Here is a 23481-nt window from a genome sequence, read left to right as displayed (position 1 = left end):
ACAGAGAGCAAGCTTCCATTTCCCAGTAAGAACAACCTTGCAATGGCCACTGGTTTTCCAGCCATGCCAATGGGGATCCCCACAGGACAGGAGTCAGGATGGCCAGTGAATCCCCAGCCATGCCAATGGGGATCCCCACAGCACAGGAGTCAGGATGGCCAGCGAATCCCCAGCCATGCCAACAGGGGATCCCCACAGGACAGGAGTCAGGATGGCCAGTGAATCCCCAGCCATGCCAACAGGGTTCCTCCCAGCATGGGAATGTGCTGAGCACATATTTTGACCACTTCTTCCAGCTACAGAAAGTTCCCTGGGGTTATGTCTCATCCCTGTAAAACTCAGCATGGACTTGGGGCTTTCCATCTCTGCCAGGATTAACTTGGCCACATCTGGAAAAAACATGAGGTTTCATTTGCAAGTGGTTGGGTCATTTGAGGTTTCACAGTCCTGCCAACACTGAGCTCAACCTGCACCCTGGTGAGGCTTAGGTCTGCACAGTCCCCTGCAAACCCCTCCAACCCACCACCCCACACTTCAAGGGACACACTCTGGAAGGTCTCAGGCAGCCAGAATTTATTGAGGAAAATTCAGTACCAAGGAAGGAACTGATCTCTCAGTACTAAAATTAATATGACTATAATCAAATATTAGATTTTTTTCTATTTCATTAGTACCTTGTTTATGGCTCACAAACTCAGCAGGAAGGCTTGTTATTCCTAAATAATTATGATTTGTTTGCAGTGGTAAAACCTTTGAGTGATGCTCACTCAAAGCAGTGGTGAAACCTTTGAGTTGATCTTCACCACATGTCCCATCATGTCTCATCTGTGCTCCTTTCCATGTCAAAAGCAGCTGTGCCCCCCAACAGCCCCTTCATGGGAGGTACATGAGGACAGGGCTCTCAGCAGTCCCAGTTTCCCTGCCTGCAGTGGTCCCACAAGGAGCTGCTGGGGGTGACACAGCACACATGGTCCCAGGTGGCCTCCAAGTTTCACAAAACCCGAGTTCTGAGCTTTGAGAAGAGTGTGGAGAGAATGACCTGAATGTGCCAGTGCTTCCCGTGCAGTGGGGAGGGCCAGGCTTTGTTCCACAGGCTGTCCAGTCCCTGAGCACCCATGAGGAAAGGGGGGATATTCACCTAGAGCCATTTTGTATCCAGGGATTGCCATGCAGGAAATGCTGCAGCCAGGGCAGTGCAGGACAGGAAGGGGGAGTGCCAGCACCTCCACCCTTGCTGTGCCACATGCCAGCTCCTCCCTGGCATGGAGGAACCTGGCCAGGCTCTCCTGCACATGTAGACTGTGAAGAAGAGCCACCAACTGTGCAATCCATCATCTCTAATTCAGCATTTTGATTCAAACTATTGGTTGTCCATTTGTAGTAACCCGTTAATGCTCTAATGGTGTCTCCCAGTACCATTCACCCTCACTACATGTGATTTTCTAGTTACAAGCAGCAGGGAGGATGAGGGCAGGGCACTGGGACAGCTCAGGGGTTCTGATCAGTGGGGTCACACTTCAGCATGACTTTGACCCCCTCACCCCTCCTGGTGGTCTCAAAGGCCTCCAGAGCCTTCTCCAGGGGAAAGCGGTGCGTGACCAAGGGCTTGACGTTGATCCGCTTGGATGCCAGAAGAGAGATGGCCACAGGCCACCTGCAAGGGAAGCAGAGAGCAGGGGATGAGAGCAGCCACTAGTCTGGAGTCCAGGAAAAGAGCATGGAGCAGCCTGGATCATCACAGTAATTTCCCTAGCCCAGGGAAGTTTTGCCTGCAAAGAATTTTCTGGTGTCTTGTCACCATGATATTTTATGAAAAATCCCTTCTCCAGGATTTTTTCTCCTGAGAAGCTGGGAAGCTTTAGCTTCTCCATGTTTTGCTACTTTGGAATGTGATTTGGAGAATTGTTTACCCAGCATGTGAATTGTTTTAATTTAATGTCCAATCACAGCCAGCTGTGTCAGACTCTCTGAGTCTGTCACGGGTTTTTATTATTCATTCTTGTTTTAGCCTTCTGATGTCTCCTTTCTCTTTCTTTAGTATAGTTTGAGTATATAATTTTCTTTTAAAATAATATAATATCATAAAATAATAAATCAGCCTTCTAAGAACTTGGAATCAGATTCTCATCTCTCACCTCATCCTGGGGACCCTCACAACACCACAACAGTGTCTGGTATGGGAGATGGGACAGGCCAACAGCTCTGGGCTGTTGAGCTCTGAGAAGACAGGCACTGCTACACAGACAGTTGAGAGAGTAAGTGAAATCACAGGAAGCAAATGAAAATCACAGGAAACTACTACTTTGAAAGGCCTGAATAAAAACCAAAACTGCCATGCTCTGCTCTCCTCTTGCCTGCACACTAACCATGGTGGAGCTCAAACTCATGGACTCAGTGCAGGGAGAAAAAAGGAAAAGCCTGAGCCAGCTTCCAGCCTCTTCCCTGGCACAGAGTCCCTCACAGGGATTGTGTTGCCACTTGTGACTGTGTTTGGAGGGGTTCAAGGAAGAGGGAAAAAACAAGGATCTGACTCCATGTTTCAGAAGGCTGATTTATTATTTTATTATATATATTATATTAAAACTATACTAAAAGAATAGAAGAAAGGATTTCATCAGAAGGCTGGCTAAGAATAGAAAAGAAAGAATGATCACAAAAGCTTGTGTCTGGGACAGAGAGTCTGAGCCAGCTGACAGTGATTGGCCATTAATTAGAAACAGCCACATGAGACCAATCACAAATGCACCTGTTGCATTCCACAGCAGCAGAAAATCAATGTTTATATTTTGTTCCTGAGGCCTCTCAGCTTCTCAGGAAAAAAAATCTTAAGGAAAGGATGTCACATGTCTGTGACAGCCACTCTGTTTAGAATCATAGAAACACTGAGATTGGAAAAGGCCTCCAAGGTCATCAAGTCCAACCTTGAATGCACCAAATTAGAGCAACAGGGATACAAAGGGATGCAGCAGCTAATCCCAAACCGCCTACTTAATAACACTTCTCATTTTAAGAAGGAGCATGACGACATCCCATAAATCCTTCCTGGAGAGCTACAGATTAAGAAAAGAGACTTTCTCCATCAGCAAGAAAGTAGAGCTCTGAAGAATTTTCACTTGGAGACACATCAGCCCCCCAGGACGAGACTCACGTGTTGCAGTAGCGGAATATCCCACGGATGTCCACCTCCCGCACGGCGGCGTTCACAATGGGCACCGTCACCATCTCAGGCCCCAGCCCCACCAGAACCAGGGTCCCACCAGAACGAGTGGCCTGCAGAGCAAACACACAAACAGGTTACATTCTGCAGAGCACAGTTGCAGGAGCCTGTGTAGGGTCTGTCAAAAATAAAGGCACCCTTTGTGGCTGCAATGGACTGCCTGGGGCGCAGCAGGGAAGCCCCAGGGAGAGGCAGGATGCTGTCAGGAGTCTGTAAGAGTGAAACACATGGTAATCAAAGCAAAAAAACACAATCTTTTGAAAATCTCTGAAGGATTTTGGAAGGAATACAAAATTCCTCTTCTGAAAACCCCATTCTGAAAAATGGCTGGCATTTAGGACTACAAAAGGTACTTTGGGATTTCAGTGGGAGAGATTTAAAACTAAGAGCTTGATGCGCTACTGGAATTTCTCTTTTTGAAATTTGTCCCATTCCCCTCCTGTCCTTTCATTGTGAAACTCCATATTAACCTTCCCCCCATCCTCCTGTTAGGATGTTCATGGCAGCAAAACATCCCTTTCTTAATTGCTTCTTTCATTCCTTCTGGAATTAATTTGCTTGATCACTCTTCTTATTTGGACACAACTTCAATGGAAGCTGCTATCCTACTCCCTGGGTTTGGGGATCTTACTGGAGTCTCCTTGGTAAGTGGTTAAGCACCCAAGCATCAAATCAATTATCCCCACACTGATGTTAACCCTTTAATTATCTCTCCCAGTTTATTGTCTAAGGAGCAGCTTCTCTGCCCAAACCAAGCCCACTTAAATTAAACATTGTGAGAGTGAAATAGGTCATTCACTGAACCATCCCAGAAAAAAAACAGACCAACACCATCACTGGTCTGCCTTTGGAACAAGTGGTACTCACATAAATTCCAGCCTGGATACAGGCTTGCACTCCTGTGCACTCCACAGTTATCTCAGGCATGCAGCCAAGCACACTTTCCACTTTGGAGGCCACCTCCTGCGGGGTCTCATTCTTCACCTGGATGGTGAAATCTGCCCCCACCTCCTTGGCTTTCTGCAGGCGAGAGGCAGATAAGTCTGTGGAAAGAAACCCAAACCAAGAATTGGAGTATTATGTGAAAGAGGGGCAAGAACCTGAACCTGGCATCTGCTCACTACATGTGTGCACAGGACAGTGCACCACTAGAATGGATGAGGATTCACCCCTTCTTGGCAAGCAGGGAATGATCATAAAATCCTGGAATAGTTTGGGTTGGAAGTGACTTCAAAGCTCCACTCCACTTTGAAGTTCCATTCCCTGCCATGGGCGGCTTCTCTTTGGTTCTGCCAGAACACTGAGAGTGCATCAAGGCAATAAACATGGCTATGGACAGCACCAAGGAATCCTTCCAACAGGAGACAACAGGCTCAGAGGGTCATTAATGGGGCCATTTCACTTCTAACAGCACCCAATGAGAACAGACCATGAGCTCTCCAAGGGTTTCCTCAAGGAACCCTCAGCAGGTGCCTTCAGCTGAGCAAGCTGCAGAAAGCATTCATTGTAAACACTCAGTGTGTCTGCACTGTCACAGACCTGTTCTGCTCTTTACCCTCCTTGTAGCATCTCTCAGACAGTTTCTGTCACAGGTGAATGAGCAGGCAAGCCCATAAAAAAAAAGGGAGTGGATCTGGTAAGAAGGTGGACCTGAGACACCCATTAACATGGAGCAACAAAGCTGGTGATGATAAACATCTGTGAGGGCATGGCTGTACTCTGTACTCTGTTCTGAGGGATCTTGACAGGGCTGCAAGTATCACCTGAAGATCCACAGGGGGTTTGAACCAAGCTGTCCTGCTGAGGCATCCCACACCCCCAGAGGAAAGCCACCTATTTCTCTCCAGGCACCACTGGTAACCAGGCCACCTCTGGAGATAAGGACATGGATGGCTGAGGAGAAGAGTGGGATTGCCCAGGAAGGAATCACCTCTTTTCCCTACACTAAAGCAGTGTCTACAGGGGTCTGCATGCTGGCACTGGAAAAGATATAACAGCCAAGATTTCCTAGACCCAAAATTGAGGGGTGGTCTTCTCCCAGAGGTCCTGGGCTTGAAGACTCAGAAAATGATACCTGTGGTAGGGGCACACACAGCAAAGAGGAAAACACCCCTCTCACCAGGGCACAGTCTTCAGAGAAGTCAGAGAAGGGGTGGGGTGAAAACATCAAGGGAAAGAGGAGGAGGATAAGGCCAGTTCTCCAACATGAGCCACTCTGACTCAGCTGCAGTCCTGGGAGTGAGCCAGAGGCTCTACCCTGCCCATCCCACAGCAAAAATGATGGAAAAATGATGGCACTCACTGGCAGGGCAGGGGATGGACATGCCCCCACTGGCAGGGCAGGGGATGGACAGGCCCCCACGGGCAGCTGGAAGGCTCAGGATGCCACCTGTGGGCACAACTGCCAAGCTGAGCGCCCAGGAGAGCTGTGGAGGGTGTTTCAAGAAGGGGTAACAAAGGATAATAAAATGCAGACAAAAGAGGAAAAGCCAAGGCTGAAAAGAAAGGGCAGCATCACCCTGGAAGCCCCAACATGGGCTCGTTCCTGTGGCTGCAGGAGTCACCTCTGTCCCTCCCAAGCTCTGAGCATTGGGCTCCAGGCCCATGCTTGACCCAGCTGAGCTGCACTCAGAGACCTCCCATGCACCAATTGTATGGCCAGGAGCTTTTTGAGGCACTTCAAGTGCCATGAAACACTTTGGCCCAGCATGGTGGGTGTCTCCCAAATCTCAGTGTATGGCAAGGAGACCACAGGGGTTCAAGAGTCCTCTCAAGTAATGACTAAACTCCCTGTGAAGTTTGGTATCACAATACCAGCTCACAGCAGACACAGATTCTGGATTCTACCATTTTTAACATCTCCTGAGTCACTAATGCATTTTAAATTATAAATATATATTTAAAATATTACACATGTATAATATATAAATATATAAATATTAGAGACATTCTAGTCTATATTTTACATATTTCATACTTTCTCTCTAGCAGAAATAATCCACAGGCAGTGCCCTAGAGTAACAAGGCAGCCAGTGCAATTTAAAGTGGCCACAAAACCACTCCCAGGCAGCAAAAAACCCCCTCATCTTCCCTGTAGCTGGCCTCTGGTTTGTGAGCTGCTTGGGAAGGAAGCCCTGGCTCTAAGCAGCACAAGGAATGCAGCAGCAACACTGTCAGCCCTGGCCAGGGCTGCAATAGCATCCCAGTACACCTGAATCACCAGGAAGCACTTAGTAAAGCAGACAGATCTGCAGGTCACTGCATTGTTCAGAGCTCCAGACACTTGTGAGTCTTGGGAAGGATCAAGCCCTTTGCACTTTAAACCCACACAGCTCTTGGGAAACTGGTCAATTAAACAATTAATGGCTTGCGTCTTGCCTCTAGTCAGAAGTTTGTTTTCACTTCCCAGCCCCTGGAGCTAATTAAAGTTTGGTTTGCTTCCAGTGAAGTTATCAAATTACCCTTAAGCTTCTCATGATGGTTTATGAGCCAACTTTACAAGCAAATAAATACTCTTGATTATTCTCAGATTTTCTTTGTTCATCTTCTTTCTCAAAGGAGTTGAGCTCTGTACAGTTACTCACCTCCCTGACCTTGAATTCCAGGGCTTCTGGAGGCATCAACACCCAGATCTTCAGATTCAGATAGAACAAGGAGAATAATTTCCCTTGAGCAGGAATTATTAAGTGCACTTTCAGTGACATTGCAATGCAGGACAGCCCAACATGAGCACCTAAACTGTCCCTTCACCTACTGGGGAGGAAGGCTGATGAGGAGAAAAGCAGCTTTTCAGAGCAACAGCAAGGCAGAAGGACAGGAGAAGGTTGCCCATTCTGGAGTGGAGTGGATTGGAGAAAGACACAGATCTTTTGGAAGAGTAGGTGAGGACCCATGAAACAAATTGATCTTCTCACCCAACTGGAGTCCATGAAATATATCAAACACTCCAGGCAAGCCAAGACAGAAGTTGTAGGAGGTGAGTTCTCACAAAAAAAAAGCTTTTCTAAATATTTCTATACCTGTAAGAAACTTGTGAAAACAAACACAAACTTTAAAGCCATAAGTGCTGCACAGACAAAGCTCCTCACAGACACGTGACAAAAACACAGGGAAATGACTTCAGATAATTTGGTGGCAAAGTACAAGAGGGCCTCTGTGGGCAGACAGGCACCTCACAGGTGTTGGCTCCTAAAGCCAAAACAAAAAGCAGTTCCTTGAGACAGGCAGCAAAATCTCCAGCAGCACAAGCCAAACCAAACCCATTCCTCAGCTCATGTCACACTCAAATATTTGACTTGGGACAGCACCTTCATGGTTTGAGCACCTCAGCCAAACCCCTCTCGTGTGGAAGAGACATCCACGAGGCAGGATCAGCACCTAGGCTAGCACAGAAAGATAAGAAAGGGTAATTCCATGTACTCAAGCTTGCTGATCCTACAAACCAAGCAGCAGGCACCTCTGGTGGCACATGACAGCCAGCACATGACAGCCAGCTCAGCTTGCCAAGGTCCCCATCAGGAGCAGCTCCTGGGACCAGGGGGAAGACACACCCATTCCTGGAGCAGGACTGAGGGGCAGGCTGAGCCAGCTGCCTCAGCCCCACCAACCCCAGTCACCAAGCCTTCCCCACCCAGGGAATGGGACACCCCCAGCCCCTGCACAGCCCAGCTGGGCACAAGGTTCCTCGTGCATGATTCAAGAGGCAGAGCTGTTTTTCCTGCTACAGCAAATATCATCCTCAAATGACAACACTTCACAAAATCTGAGGTGTGGACCAGCCACATCCATCAAGCACACACACCTGCAGGGTGAGGCCAGCACAGCTAAAAATGCCCTGGACTCAACAGCAAAGGGATTAAGGGAGGAAAAGGCCTTGTGTTTTCTGCTTTGACCTCAGCTACTACTGAAGGATGTTTCTGTTTCAAGAGGGTGGGACCTGAATTTTATCTCTTGACCCAAAGTAGGTCAAGCAATACTGTAATGGAAAGGTCAAAAATACATCTGGCTCATAGTATGGGAGGTGAATAACAGCCTTCTGGAAGGTCAGGAGCCTTTACGGCTTTGACATAAAAACTGCAGCAGTCTGTACTCAATGTCCAGTGGCCCCTCTAACTGCTCCTCCTGGCCATCACCACTCAGAAAGACTGAAGACTCATGGTGGGAGCTGGAAGCACCATTTCCAGACCCTGTTCAACCCCCAGGTGGAAATTTCAACCAGAAAATATCCTGAGGTTGCTCCAGCTCTCCATCCTTCTGGGAAAGCTACAGAGAGAGAGGGCCTGAACCTTAGAGGAGAGCTAGGAGGAACTGGGCTGGGTCAGCATGGCAAAAAACAGGAGGGATGGAATGGCTGTCTCAACAACCTGAAGGGCAGCTGCAAAGGTGATGAAGACTCAGTTCAGTTCTTCCATAAAGGGGGAAGCTCCATAAATGACAGTTTGTGAGTGGACCCTAGAAAAAGCTTCATCATTAAGAGATGCAAACCTGGAAAAGGTATCTAGAAAGATGAGATCTCCTTCCTCAGAGATTTTCCTGACACAGCTGGACAAAGACACTCCTGCAAACAGCAGCTCAACTAGAAATGTCCAGGATACAGTTATGCAAGGAATGCCCATTTCTCAAATGCAGAGAGCCTGAAAAGGCCATTTCAGTCATTGTGGATAACCAGTGAAAAATGAAACCCCCAGCAGGAGCAGACAGAAGGGCAGAGAAAGACAAGTGGAGAAGCACAGTGTGGCTGCACACAGAAAACAGTGGGCAAACGCTGTCTGGGCCATCATCCAGCATTACCAGAGATAAAAATAACCTAAGATCAAACCTGCCTGGAAGGGTGGTCAGGAACTGGGACAGGCTGTCCAGGGAAGTGGTGGAATCACCATCTCTGGAACTGTTCAAAAAACATGTGGATGAGGCATTTATATGGACATGGTTGGGCTTGGCAGCCCTGGATCAATGGTTGGACTCCATGATTTAAATGGTTTTTTCCAACCTTAATGATTTTGTGGTTCTGTATGGTGGGAAACAGGCACACTCTGAAAGGGCTAAAAAGGACTTACCTGTAACTACCACAGCTGCTGCACCCATCATCTTAGCAACAATCACATTAACGAGGCCAATTGGTCCTGGGGACAAAGGGGAGCAAGAGAACATGTACAGGCAGCATCAGCCCCACCTCTGAACTACCCAGAGCTTTGGCAGCCCCTTTGGTCCCCCTCATCCCTTCCAGCAGAGCCCAGAGGCAGAGCCTGAGCCTGCCCATCCCCTCCCAGCAGGCAGGGAAGCCAAGGACTGACTGTGCTCACTGTACCAGAGCCAGACACGAAGACCTTGCTTCCCAGAGTGACTCCTGCTCTTTTGCAGGCATGGATTCCCACTGAGAGGGGCTCGATGAGGGCTCCTTCCTCAAAGGTGACATTGTCTGGAAGCCTGCAAGAATGGGGCACAAGGAACAGTCACCAATGTAGTTCATGAGGGTGATGGAGAAAGCCATGAGACTCAAAAAACAAACATGGGTGTAAAACACAGTGGCAAAACACACTCCCACCTGTGGTCAGGGAAATACACTGGAATACACTTCAAGAGATTACACTGCTTCTTTCCCTCCTCTGAAGCAGCATCAAGTGCACCTGGAGCATTTTTCAGTGAGGTTTGCCCAAGCACCACACCCAGGGACCCACAAACTTCCCCACAGCAAGCAGCTCTCCAGTGTTTGGTGAGTCAACAAGGATTTCTTTGCCACTCATTCCCTTTAGAATAACCCCCCCAGTTGCATATGTACCACCCCAAAGCTGCCCTATGGCTCACCCACCAGTGAGCTCCCAGAACCCTCACCAGGGCTGAATCAGCTTTTAGAAAACATCCTGCTGCCAAAGGTGAGGCCACCAGGAAAGGCAGCCAGATCCAGGTCTCCCTTCCTGGTAACAACCAGGATCATCTTTCCTGATGCACCAAGTGTTTTAACGAGTGGACTGGTCCCAGTATTCATCCTCCCAGCAGTCAGTGGGTATCAAACATGTTTTGGACAAAACCAGCCCTGTAACACAGCCAACATAAGTGACAGAAAAAAGCAGAGGGAGTGAAACTCTTCTGAACTGCAGAAAGAAATCTCAGCCCCAAAACACTGCCCACCTGCAAGCCACCAGTGTGGGTTCTCACACTGCTCTGGGAGCTGTGCCTGCAAGGAATGCCAGCAGGGACAGTGACAGCACTGGGAAGCTCAAGGTCAGATCTCAGCCAGGCCAATGTGAAGCCAAAGAAATGGAAATGATGGCTGTGAGAAGACAGCTGTAAGATATCTGCATATCCCTTATTTCCAAGAGGTTTTAAAAGTCTGACTCCAAGAGTTCCCTTGTCACAGAGTCTGGCATCATGTCTGCTACTGCTGGGTTTGGGCACTGCCCTGTCAATGGGGAGGGCATGATCCCACCTCCATCAAGTTACTCAGAGCACCCAACACAGAGTCTGTCCACCAGCAGGACACACAGTAACTGCCCAAATGTGTAACAGCTCACTGAGCTCAGCCATCATCTGTTCTTGGCAAATCTGTGCTGGCAGAGTGACTGCATGCCAGGGAATCTGCTCTACATGAGCCAGCCACAGCACTGCTGATCTGAAACTGGGAGCAGACTTTGCATCCCAAAGCTTAACAAAAAAATAAATATATAAAATAAAAATATAAATGTATATAAATATATAATATGTATTAAATAAAAATATAAGTCTATATAAATATATTATATATAATATATTATTTATATGTATTATTGATTTTTTCCTCCAATTTGAGCAAATATTACTTTGGCTATATATATATATATATATATATAACATATATATAACATATATATATAACACACACACACACACATATATATATATATATATATATATATATATATATATATATATATATATAGCCAAAGTAATATTTGCTCAAATTGAAGGAAAAAAGCAAAAACCTGGAAGAAGCCAGCTACAAACCAACCACTTCCTCTCAAGCAAAAACTTATGATGTTGTCAGAAAATGTTATTTTGATACACAGGAAATCAATGACAGTGGGTCTGGACAGTGAGATGCCAATCCCATCCAGACCAGCACCTCATCCTGACAGCAGCTCTTGGTATCTGCTTTGAAAGTTTCCTGCCTGAGGATTCCCAGGAGAAGAGCAGTCAAGTGCCTCCTTCAGACTAACATGAACCTGATTTCTGTGCCAACACCAAAGATCAATCCCAAGGATGTTCCTGCTCATGGAAGTACCAGCTCCATACACACTGAAAAAGAACAAACTCCACAGGTAGAGCAGCCTTAGGGGGACACTACTTGGGTATTTTTAACTCCTTGTTAAAGGCACTTAAGTGGGTATAACAAGTTTTTTCAGGTCTTTGGAGTATTTGAGGCTCTGGCACAGGTTGCCCAGAGAAATTGTGGCTGCCCCATCCCTGGAAGTGTTCAAGGTCAGGCTGAATGGGGCTTGGAGCAAGCTGGCTTAGTGGAAGGTGGTCCTGCTCATGGTAGGGGATGGAGTGGGAAGAGCTTTAAGGTCCCTTCCAAACTGAACTGTTTTGGGATTCTTTGATTTGCCAGTGTTTAAGCACAAATTTGCTTCTAAGCAAATGTGCCAGTGCTGCCACAATTAATAATATACTCAAGTTTGCTGAACTGGACCTGAAAACATATGTTGTAATGCTGGTAGTTTAGTGGAGACACTCAGACACATGAAAAAACAGCTCAGCAGGGCTACTGCTTTCTGCTCCTGCTCTGCTCAAAGTGGGATGACTTTGTTTCAAACCACAGAGTGGGATGTCAGCAGTCCACCCTGGTTTTTCCTGAAAAGCAGCTGCAAAACTCAGCTCAGAGAACCAGACAAAGACCTTCAGGCACCAGCCTAGGAAGGCAAGGATATGAAAAGAGACAGGAGAAAAACCAAGAGCAGAGAGCAAATGGGAAAAGGAAAATAATTAAAGGGTAAACCAGTGGTAACATCCCAGAAGACATGCAAGAAATGTTTATGTCTGGCACCTGAGGGGATAAACTGTCTGCGTGACAAACCCTTTGCAAAGTGGCTGCCATCCAAGCTTAGGCATGTTATTTATGGATCAGAAAGCAATAAAACCTGTTGGGATCACATAAAGAGTGTTCCAAAGGGCCAAGAGGTGATTGCTGCAGCTAATCTCCCCCCAGGGGGTGTATATTTCTCTCGGTGGAGGGAGCAGGGACTGACTTGTAGCAGTAGCTTGCGCTGTGCTTGTAGTAGCGGCACAGGTTGCCGTCGTCGGGCGGCGTCGCGCAGAAGAAGATGGTTGGGGACAGGTTGTAGCGCCCAGATTTGCAGAATTCATCCATTTCCCTCGGCACACCCGGCTCGATGGCCACACGGTCACCTGCCAGGATGAAAGCAGATGCAGGGGGTCAGGGACAGGGTGGCACATAAGCAGGAGTAGCACCAAAAACCACAGAAACACTGGCACCATACGGGCTGGAGGGACACGAGGAAGGTCTTGCTGCACACACCAGGCTGGTTCTCAATGCTCCCTTGACAGCAGCCTCATGTGAAAAATACCAATCACTTGTTTTTTAAAATGTTAGAAGTTTAATTGTAATAAAATGGTTATGAAAATAGTAATATAATTAGAGTAATAAAATTTGAACAATTGAGATTTAGGACAATACAAGACAATAAGAGCAAAGTGTTACAGACGATCCAGGTACTTTTTTCTGGGCAAAATAAGCCTGAAAAAGGACCCACATTAACAGAGGATTAACCCTTAAAAGCAACAGCCTGTTGCATATTCATACATCTCACACATGATGCATAAATTCCATTCAAATACAGGATTCTGTCTGGTCAGTGTCAACTTCTTCCTCTTAATCCTGACTTCAGGGCTGAGCGAGGCAGGAAGAACTCGATAAGAGAGCAATAAATTCTTTCTCTGAAAGATTTAGGTGTCTTGTGGTTGCTATCTGGTGCAAGTACCTCATTCCTTTCTCAAAAAAAATATCTCACATACATAGTTTCTATTTTAACATTACGTTATAACCTAAAATTATATTTAACACACTACTTAAAAATTAATACAGCATAACTTTCTAACACAACACATATAATATTCGTTTTCATGTTAATATTTGGGAAAAGCCAATCATAAAACACACATTTTTCAAACTCATCACTGAGATTTTCCCAGGTACTTGGAAAGAGATGGTGTTTCAGAGGCACAGATGGAAGCTCAGCCCCACACACACACACCTTCCTCCAGCTGCCTTGCAGCCAACCTCAGCAGATGAAGGGGCAGCCCCCAGGCAATCACTCTGTGACCAGATATTTTGCTGAATCTGTAGAAGAGGAAACATTGAGGATGGAGCAGGTGAGCTTGGCTAGCCACCACACTGCCAGCTGGAAAGGGCTGTTCCTTGGGAATCATGGAATCATGGAAGAATTTGTGTTGGAAGGGACCTGAAAGCTCAGCTTTTTCCACTCCCTGCCATGGGCAGGGACACCTTCCACTATCCCAGGATGCTCCAAGTCTTGTCCAACCCAGCCTTGAACACTTCCAGGGATGGGGCAGCCACAGCTTCTCTGGGCAACCTGTGCCAGGGCCTCACCACACTCACAGGGAAGGAAGCTTAAGGTGCAGAACACCCAGGAGCCTGGCAGGATTTATCTGGGAACAGAGACAGCTTGGTGCTACAGCAGAGTAGCCCAGGGTGCTGGAAGGACACATGCTGCAGGACAAAGAACTATTCTTTAATTGCTGTCACAAAGCAGGATGGACCAGAGAAAACAGTGTGAGCATAGTACAACTTGCAAGGGACACAAAGCCTCACATTTATTTGGCAGAGGAATCAGAGCCAAACCTCTGAGCAAAGCTCTCCACCAACAGGCTTTCAGGCAGACACAGGGATAAGGAGGATGGAAGTAAAGGGATCTAGGGATCCATCTAGGCCACTGCATCCCCTCTGAGCTGGCCAGCAACAGGTGTCTGACAGGAAAGGGGCAGGACAGGCACAGAATGAGTACTCTCACATTATACACAGCTGAGAGGCCTCCCAAGTCACAGGTGGTTTGTTTGTATTTAGTAACACTCAACAACTTCTCCTCCTTCCACCACGTAAACTACATGGTCTGCAACATCTCAGGTGAATGCTGCACCTCACTGTGCCTTGCTCTGGTGCTGGAGCCACCAGAGAACACCCAACCTGTTCTGCCAGCCCTCCATGAGTCCTCACATCTTTGAGTTGTCTCTCTAGCTCTCAGCTCAACTTGGACATTTGTCAGAGATGCTGCTCCACATGTTGTTATCTCCTTGTCCTCCTCTGGACCCTTCTCCCTTGTTTTACATCCTTTTGGAAAGAAGGAGAGCAGAACTGCATGCAGAGTTCCAGACGTGCACTGACATCCTCTGAGTCTCTGTCCCCTTCCCAACAGTAATTTGCATTTTCACTGCTGTGGAGCCAATGTTGCTATGCACAGTGTCAGAGCCAAAGCTCTCACCCCTCAGCAGTGACGGTCAGTACAACATTTTAGATACAAAGCTGGTTTTGTTTGTTCTGTTGTGAGTATAACTTTGTGTTTGCCTGCGTTGAATTCCACTTGCATCTCCCTGGCATCTCTCTGGTGTCTCTGTAACTCTTGCTGGCTTTCTCCCACATCCCCTCCACCTTGTGTAAGTTGCTGTCGTTAGCAAACTTTGCAAAATTCCCTGCTCAGTCCATTTTCTAGGATATTCATGAGCACAGTGAGCTGTGGAGGTCCCACCACAGGGCCTGGAGCAGCGGCTGCAGTGACCTCTGCACTGCAGGAGGCTGTTTGCTCCTTCAAGAGCACACACAGAGAAGAAACACTCACAGCAGGCTGCTGGCAAGAGCTATAGATGTGGTTTCTGAAGCTTTATCAAGCTTCCTTAAAAGGCACCTTGTACCAGATACACTCTGCTCTGCATTAAAATATAAAATACAGCCTGGCCAGCTCAACACATCCCAAGATAAAGCTACCTAAGGAATATCACACACACACACACCAGTGGCCAAGATGGGTGACTAACAGCAACCCAGTGACACTTCTTGAAGGAGGTCACACTGTGAGTTCAGAACTTCAGATAAATTTACACGACAGAAAACAACGTAGCCTCTTATCAACACATTCTCGGAACTGATTAGGAGGAAAACAAACAAATGGGTTTGGTTCCAGATACCTGGTTTCAGATGAGTCACCCCAGAGCCCACTTTTACGACAGTCCCGGAAGCTTCGTGTCCCAGCACCATGGGATCCTTGACAACAAAATCCCCGATGCGACCGTGCTGCCAGTAGTGAACGTCGGAGCCGCAGATCCCCACGGAATGCATGCGCAGGAGGACCTCTGCCAGGAAAGGAGAGAAGGTTCCTTGTAGCAAACCAACCTTCTTAGGCACTGGGAGAGCAGCACGTGGGCCCCAGAGCAAAGGCTGAGCCAGTGTGGACACATCCAAATTTACTGGCATTCAGTCAACACAGCAGAAATGTGCGTGCACACCTTAGGAGAGTGGCACGTTTGTGAGCCACAGAAAACTATGCAGTGATTCACCAAGCAAGAAGGCTCAAAATAGGGTAAGACAAAAGATGATGTCAATAAAAATATGGTCAACAAAGTAATGCAGTTTAAGAGCAACGTTATTAGTGCTGGAGCAGGAAAAACATAGCAAGTCCATTTAATTTTCCCTTCTCCCAAAGCTATGATTTGAGCCCCAGAGAGTTAATGAATCAAATTTCTATCAGCCCATATGCCCATTCTATTAATGTTTAGTCCTGCATAAGATCATCTGGAATGTCCCAAGAGCCATTTACTGTGATATACACAAACTGATGGAACAGGAAGCAAACAAAGCCAGATAAAGGGGTTTATCTGTGACTGCTCCAGCTCTTCTTTTTAGCTGGAAAAGCAGCATTATCTGTTTCAGCCACACAATTGGTTTTTGGATAATTTTATACTTCCTCAGAAATATTTTATATTGTGAAGGAGCAACAAAAGAGAATGAGAACACAAAGAGAGAAGTAAAGGAAGCAGCCAGAATCAGTCATCTATAGACCTACCATTAGGACCTGGTTCTGGGATTGGACGGTTTTCCTATGGACAAAAGGAAAAAACAAAACATTTAGCTGCTTGTTCATATCCCTGGGAATATCTGTGGAAGCTTAGCTCTGGTTAGCTCAGGTAAATCCATAAACAGACAAGGTTTTTGGTTCTGTCTGCTCCATAAGACAAAGCTGTGCCACATGGAGCCTGCTCCTAAGCTCCCCTCATTCTCCACACTCAGTGGATAACACAGGTAGCTGTAGGAGTAAGCACACTGCCAGCTTGTAAATCCACCCTCCAAATTATTTTGTAGTAAATTCCCTTTCCCAGCCCAGACAAGAGACACATACTAAATTTCCCTGCACTGGAGCAGCCCCAAATTTCAGCTGAAATTCATCCATCCCACTGTCTGACAAAAAAAAAAAAAATCACCTTTTGTAACCAGGAAGATTCTGAACAACCTGTTCTATAAAGCTTTAATATTGCAGGGCTTATATTATTATTTTAAAGAATACAAAACTTTTTTTTTTTTTTTTACTACATAATGATAGAATAAGAGAATCACAGAATGGTTTGGGTTGGAAAGGACCTGAAAGCCCATCTCATTCTACACCCTGCCATGGGCAGGGATACCTTCCACTAGGCCAGGGTGCTCCAAGCCACATCCTTGAACACTTCCAGGGATGGGGCAGCCACAGCTTCTCTGAGCAGCCTGTGCCAGGCCTCACCAACCTGTGCCAGTTATACATCATTTACATCTAATATTTACACATAATATAGAGATAATGATTTATACCTATTAATGTATACATTCATGTTCTCTTGTAATTGCCCTGGCACCTCTTTATGGGATGAATGACAAGACCAGAGTTAGAAAAGTGCCCCTTATTACCCTTCCACCCAAAAGGTCTGCAGGGCTCTTGCCTTCACCGAGCTCCCTCAGCTGCCTCAAAAGCCAAAGGAATGATTTTGCTGGGTTTTACAACATGAGGACAATATAATACCCACCCTGAGGAATAGGTCTCCAAGAAAAGCCTCCCAGAGTAGGGCCAATAATTAAACCTTAAAAATTCATTTGCTGCTCAAACTGTTCTGCATTTTAACTGTTTAAATCCTGGCATATTCCTCAACTCCTATTTTGTACTTCAGCATTCTAAAGATCATGCAAAGACCAGCTCTGGAAACATGTTCTCATATGGCTAAACTGACTGAAATTTTCCATGGTCAGACTTGTATCTGCAATTTTTCTGTATGGGGGGTTTGTTTTGTTACACTGAGGACACAGCCCAGGGCATTATTTCTAAAAGAGATCAATCTAGATGTAACCTCTTTTACAGAAATGCAATTAGCACAGGAGGTGGTGACACACCAGAGGTACAGACCACCTCAGACTGAGCAGAAAGTTCACAGTGAGAGATAAAGCCAACTTCTAGCTGAAAATGTATGTGTGTGAAAAAAACCCCAAAACCACTATTTTTTTTTCTGGCAATAACAACTGTGCCCAGAAAACCTAGACACCTTGGTGGGAAGTGAATTCCCCAGCCTGATTTGGAGAAAATAGGAGTGACCAAGTGGAGAGCACCAAAGACACAAATTCTGCTCATTGTCTGTTGTCCACTGAGAAGTTCAGAAATGGTGGCTGGTAAAGTAAACACAGCAAATATTTTCTGTGAAAGGAGACATGGAAAGAGAAGCCATGGTAGAAGTATAAAACCAACAAATCCTCAATGGGCAGCAAAGAGGAACCTGTGCAAATACCTAAGGACAAGAGGAGGCTCAACAAAAACAAAGCAAACACATTTTCACACAGCAGAGGGATCGCAGCAACTCTGCCCACGGGAAACATGTCCAAAAATCAAGAAAGGTGTGGGAATTACAGGAAGATGGAGTCACCCAGCTTTGGGTATCAATAACAGATAACAAGTTCAGAGTTCACTGCTAAGACTACTCCTACCACCAGTGGGTCAATACCATGAGTACCATTCACATGATGAAAACAAACTTCAGGGAAGCCCAGGAGGAACACACAAGGTGCTGCCAGTGAGGCAGCAGGGCACTGGTGACCAGCTCTAAGGTCTGCAGCAGGACAAATATCCAAAGAAAACTCACACATCTGGGTGTAAGCCAGTTTAGAGACCAGCCACACAGATGTGATGGAGCCAGTGCCCACCTTCACAAGTCTCAGACACCTTTGTGAAGTCACAGGGGTTTGGAAACATGCTCTGGAGCTATAGGAAACACCTCAGTCCTTAACCCATTTTGATTTCTTTTGGTAGTCAGGCTCCATGTGACTGCAGGGAAAGCTCAATTGTGTCAAAGGTGCCTGGGAGCCACCAGGAGCCACCCACGGCACATGTGGCTTCAGCTTGGGCGGGATTGGTAAAGAATCAACCCTTTCCCTGGTAATCATCCCCTAAACAAGGCGTGTGTCCAAAGTCTGTGTGCTCCCCAGAGCCCTCCTGCCAGGGCTCTGTGTACAGAAAGCTGCCTGCCAATGCCTGCCCGGGGAAATCTTCCTTCCCCCTTTGGCACTCACCAAACTGGAGCACACGGCTCTCCAGCAGCGCCATCGTGATTCAGCACCCGGAAAGAGCCCAGCATTAGCAGCCAGAGAGGCAGAATGAGCTTAAAATACTAAAAAAGTACAAAATAAAACTTATTCCTGTCTGGGAGGGTCCTCCAGCACCTGCTCCCCCTGAGCCCTCTGTCCTGCTGCTCACCTGGGCTCTGAGAGCCCAGAGGAGCAACAATCACCCACCCTCCACCTGCTCCCTGGGAGGGCCCGTCTCAGCTGTGACAATGGCTAATTTGGGGAAGGGGAAGAGTTCTTTGGGGATTCTGGGTGTCAGGGATAAAATATTCTCCACCCAGAGATGGCAAACATCTCAAGATTATCTCCTCCTGTGTCCCCGAAGCGCATTCTGCAGCTGAAACCTTTCCAAGAACGGAAAAACAGAAAATATACACACAAAGTTGCCAGAACTAGCTAAAAATAAATCATGCTTCCGATACTGTTACATCCTTCTAGCAGAAGGAATGAGCACGCCTCTAGCGTGCTTGAATGAGTGCATCTATGAATTTATTTCTCTTGCAAAAAATGTTGCACCTCCCAGGCACACGGGGGCTGGTACGTTTTGTTTTGGTTTGGTTTTTTTCCCTGTCCGGGTCATTTCCCGTAACGCTGTGCAGAGCCCGAAGCGGCCGCGGGCTTCCCCTCAGAGGGGATGGGAGGAGGGCCCAGTCATGGGGGACCCCCGAATTTGGGTCCCCCCCAGCCACCCCCTGCCATGGCCGCGGGCAGCCGGGGCCGGTTCAGGCTCTCCCGGGGCCGGTTCAGGCTCTCCCGGAGCCGGAGGAACCGGGGCCGCCGTGCGGACACCCCCGGTGCCCCCCGCAGGCCGCGGGGCCGCTCCCGCCCCGCCGCCCCCGCCCGGCCCCGGCTCCCCGCGGCCGTACCAGGCGCAGGTCCCCGGCTCGGTGAACCACCACGGCCACGTTCTGCCCCGGCACCGCCATGGCTCGGCTCGGCGCGGCCCCGGGTCCAAGGATCGCTCCCTGCTGGGGGGGCCGCCCGTGCTCCGGCCCCCGCCCGCCCGCGGGCCCGGCACCGCCCCCGGCACCGAGCGGGCACGGCCGGCTCCGAGCACGGCTCCGGCCCCGGCCCCGACCCCAGCGCCAGGCACAGCCGCAGCTCCAGGCCCATCTCCGGGCCCGGGTGCTCCAGCTCCAGGCCCCAGCTGCAATCCAGGCCTCAGCCCCAGCTCCAAGCCCCAGCTGCAGCTGCAGCCTCAGTCCCAACCCTGCCACCAGCTCCAGGCCCATCTCCGGGCACAGGTCTCCCAGCTCTGACTCCAGGCCTCGGCCCCTGCTCCGAGTCCTGCTCCGGGTCCAGTCCCAGCTCCAAGCCCCAGCTGCAGCCACAGCTCCAGACTGTAACCCCAGCCCCAGCTCCAGCCCCAGCTCTGACTCCAGGCCTCAGCCCTTGCTCGAGCCCCAGCTGCAGCCTCAGCCCCGACTCTGGCACCAGCTCCAGGCCCATCTCCAGGCCCAGGTCCCCCAGTTCCAGCCCCAGCTGCAGCCACAGCCCCAGGCTGTAACCCCAGCTCTGGTTTCAAGCCCTGGGTCCAGCCCCAGCTCCTGTTCCAGCCTTGGCTCCCAGGCCAGTTCCAGCCTCACCCCCCGGCTCCCAGGCCCAGCTCCAGCTCCAATTCCAGCCCCTGTGCCAGGTACAGCTCCAGCTCCATCTCCAGTCCCAACCCCAATTCCAGCCCAAATCGCTGCTTCCAGGCTCAATCCCAGCCCCAGCTCCAGTGCCTGCTCCAGCCCCTGGACCAGATACAGCTCCAGCTCCATCTCCAGTCCCAACCCCAATTCCAGCCCAAATCCCTGCTTCCAGTCTCAATCCCAGCCTCAGCTCCAGCTCCAGGCCATGCTGGTGACAACACTGCACCCTGCACTTTGACTAAAATTCAATAAAATGTGACCTGTGGGCTTGCCCTGGACATGACACAGTTGGAATGTGGTTATCACAGCTGCAGAAATAGCTTATTGGGGGAAAAAATGGAGACTTCATGGATTCTGGGTTTTGGGGACAGGAGGTTTCCTGCTCTAATGGAGTTGACAAACACCTCAAATAGATCCTCCAGTGTCATTGAATCGTGGAATATCCGGGGTTTAAGGTACCCACAAGGACCATTGAGTCCAAGTCCTGTCCCTGCACAGACACCCCAACAATCCCACTCTGTGCCTGAGAAATTGTCCAAACTCTCCCTGAGCTGTGGCAGCCCTGGGGCTGTGACCATTCCCTGGGAGCCTGTTCAGCGTCCCAACACCCTCTGAGGAAGAACCTTTTCCTCATATCAAACCTAACCATCCCCTGACACAGCTCCAGCTGTTTCCTTGGGTCCTGTCATAGGTCACCAGAGGGAAGAGCATTCTAAGAACATTCCGTAGCTGGAAGCTTTCCAAGCTTGACTTCCTTGGAAACACAGAAAATATACAGGATTTATCATGTAAAACTGCCAGAACCAGCTAAAAATGGCCTGTGTTTCTAATATTATTTTGTCCTCCTCCTTGCATGAATAGATATACTGATGAATTTAGTTTCCCTAAAAATGTTTCACCTCCCAGGCACATGAAGTCTGATGCTATTAAAATTTTTTTCCCTTTCAGGGTCATTCCCTGGAATATTTATTGGAGTCAGAGTCAACATCCTTGCAGTGGTTACTCTGAGGGTAGGGAAGCAATTTCATGGGAATCTGTGACAAAACACCTTACTCAGTGTTTATACACCAATATGATTCCTGACACCTCTGTGGAAGAAGGAATATTTACATTTTATGGAAAGGTTGGCAACAGGTATTTCTTCCTGGATATGATTGTTTTCTTAAGGTACCTGCTTGTGCCTTTCCTTTTTAGGGTGTATTTGCCTCCAGACTTGCCTTGCCACTCAAATTATCTCTGTGGGATTCATCATGAAAGGCTGCAGCTCTACCAGCACAGCACAGCATCATGCCTGGGCTCACTAAATCTGAAAAAATGCTGGAGACATGGACTGGGAGCTTCATGGGAACTCTGGGCTCTTGCTGTGATACACTCCTTTGGGTTCTCACATCAGTTCCTTGCCAGCCTTTGGGCAAAAAGTGACTTTTTGTTGGGGCAGGGAAGCTGGTTCCTTCAGCCCTTCTGCTCCTCCCTGCCATGACTGTCAGCACTCTGCCCTCAGTTTTCTTCCCTTCTCTTGCCCTTCCTTTCTGAATCAGATTCCCTTCACACTTCCATGTTTTCTCTGCCAGAATTTGCTGCCTGTGCCTGCTGGGCCTGCTCTTCCTTCAGGACCACAAGGACTTCACCAGCCACTACAAATCCTCCAATATCCTCCTCTAAAAGATGCTTTGAAGACCTTGCAATGGCCAATTTCTCTTTCTTTGCCTTCAGCATTGCCTGGCAAGCCCTTTTGACTGCCACCCAAAGACAAAACACCTGTAGGACTTAGTCCTAATTAATTTCTCTTTCACCCCTGTGTGTGTGGGTGTCTGGCTTTCACTGGTGAGGCAGTTCATGTTCCTCCAGGCACACAGGAGCAGTGCTGTGGGATTATGTCATAGCCATGGTGTGAGCTCTCACAGCAATCCTTATTACCACAGCCATTTCACATCTCATTAACTCAACCAAATATTTGCCCATTCATTCTGTGATCAGGATGGTTGTGGTTCTGCTGGGTGAGGATGTGAGTGCTTTATTGACATGAAAATAACTCACTTCACCTGCAGCAGTCAAACTCAGTGTGTATTTTCCTTGTGTGCAAATGATGAAACACCTCAGAACTAACTCAGTGAGGAGAATTGGGGCATGACCTCTGGGAGATGCATCCCCAGGTCTTGGAAGATGAACTCCCCAAAATGAAGAGCAGCAGGTCACACACACCCAGTGTCCCCACGGAGGGGGAGGACAGTGCTGGAACCCAGGGCTCCCTGCAGTGACCCCTCAGCAGTCCCACAGCTGGGGCAGCCTCAGGTGGTGCTGTCCTGGGCACCCTGTGAGGAGTGGCCAAAAGCTGCTCTAAGTTCAGATGTCAGGGTGAGCCTCTGCCTGCTCCCAAGTGCCACCAAAGGGCTGAATTCTCTGCAGCCTGGGCTCAGTCTCTCCATCTGCATGGACTCTCTATCTCCATGCACAGGGCAAGCAGGACTCACATTGGAGGCAGATGCTCCTATTCTCCTTCCCTTAGTGAGCTTATAAAGACTCACATTGAAGGCAGATGCTCCTATTCTCCTTCCCTTAGTGAGTTTATAAAGGATTCTGGTGCTTGCCTAAGGAGGTGTTGTCACCCCCAACAGGATTGCTCTGGAGCTTCTTCCACCTCCCAACACCATAATTCTATTTCTAACCAACTACATCAAAGTGTTTTCTCCAGAACTGATGCAGAAAATTCTAAGGTGCCTGTCCAAGATCTACCATCACCTTTGACAGAGTTGGAAAAGTAAGTTATTACAGTAACTGTGGTAACTGCACCTCAGCTGTAAAGCCACCATCCTGTGACAGTCTTATCTCCCCTCTGAAACAAAGGGACCTGGAGTGGTAGGGCTGTGTAAGACAGTGACCTACCACCCAACCTGGATTAGGATGAGGTTCAGTAATCCTATGGAATAGCTCTAAGTAGGACAATTAAATTCTGAAATAATAATTCAACAATCCAATGGGAGAAGAAGGCT

General features: G+C 48.1%; 1 protein-coding gene across 1 annotated transcript; it reads right to left on the bottom strand.

Moving 5' to 3' along the window:
- Positions 1 to 549: 549 nt before the first annotated feature.
- On the bottom strand, positions 550 to 19971 carry SORD (sorbitol dehydrogenase). The gene is made up of 9 exons (XM_071441993.1): positions 19724 to 19971; positions 16285 to 16318; positions 15410 to 15574; positions 12439 to 12598; positions 9525 to 9643; positions 9274 to 9339; positions 4085 to 4260; positions 3149 to 3270; positions 550 to 1654 (listed from the first exon to the last, which is right to left on the bottom strand). The coding sequence occupies exons 1-9, from the start codon at positions 19781 to 19783 to the stop codon at positions 1489 to 1491; spliced, it is 1068 nt and encodes a 355-aa protein (XP_071298094.1). The 5' UTR covers positions 19784 to 19971; the 3' UTR covers positions 550 to 1488.
- Between the last annotated feature and the right edge of the window lie 3510 nt (positions 19972 to 23481).

Source organism: Agelaius tricolor, unplaced genomic scaffold (assembly GCF_023055355.1).
Source record: "Agelaius tricolor isolate 1412-34295 unplaced genomic scaffold, bAgeTri1.0.p SCAF_16, whole genome shotgun sequence".
Lineage (NCBI taxonomy): Eukaryota > Metazoa > Chordata > Aves > Passeriformes > Icteridae > Agelaius > Agelaius tricolor.
This window is presented reverse-complemented; position numbering and strand designations above follow the sequence as displayed.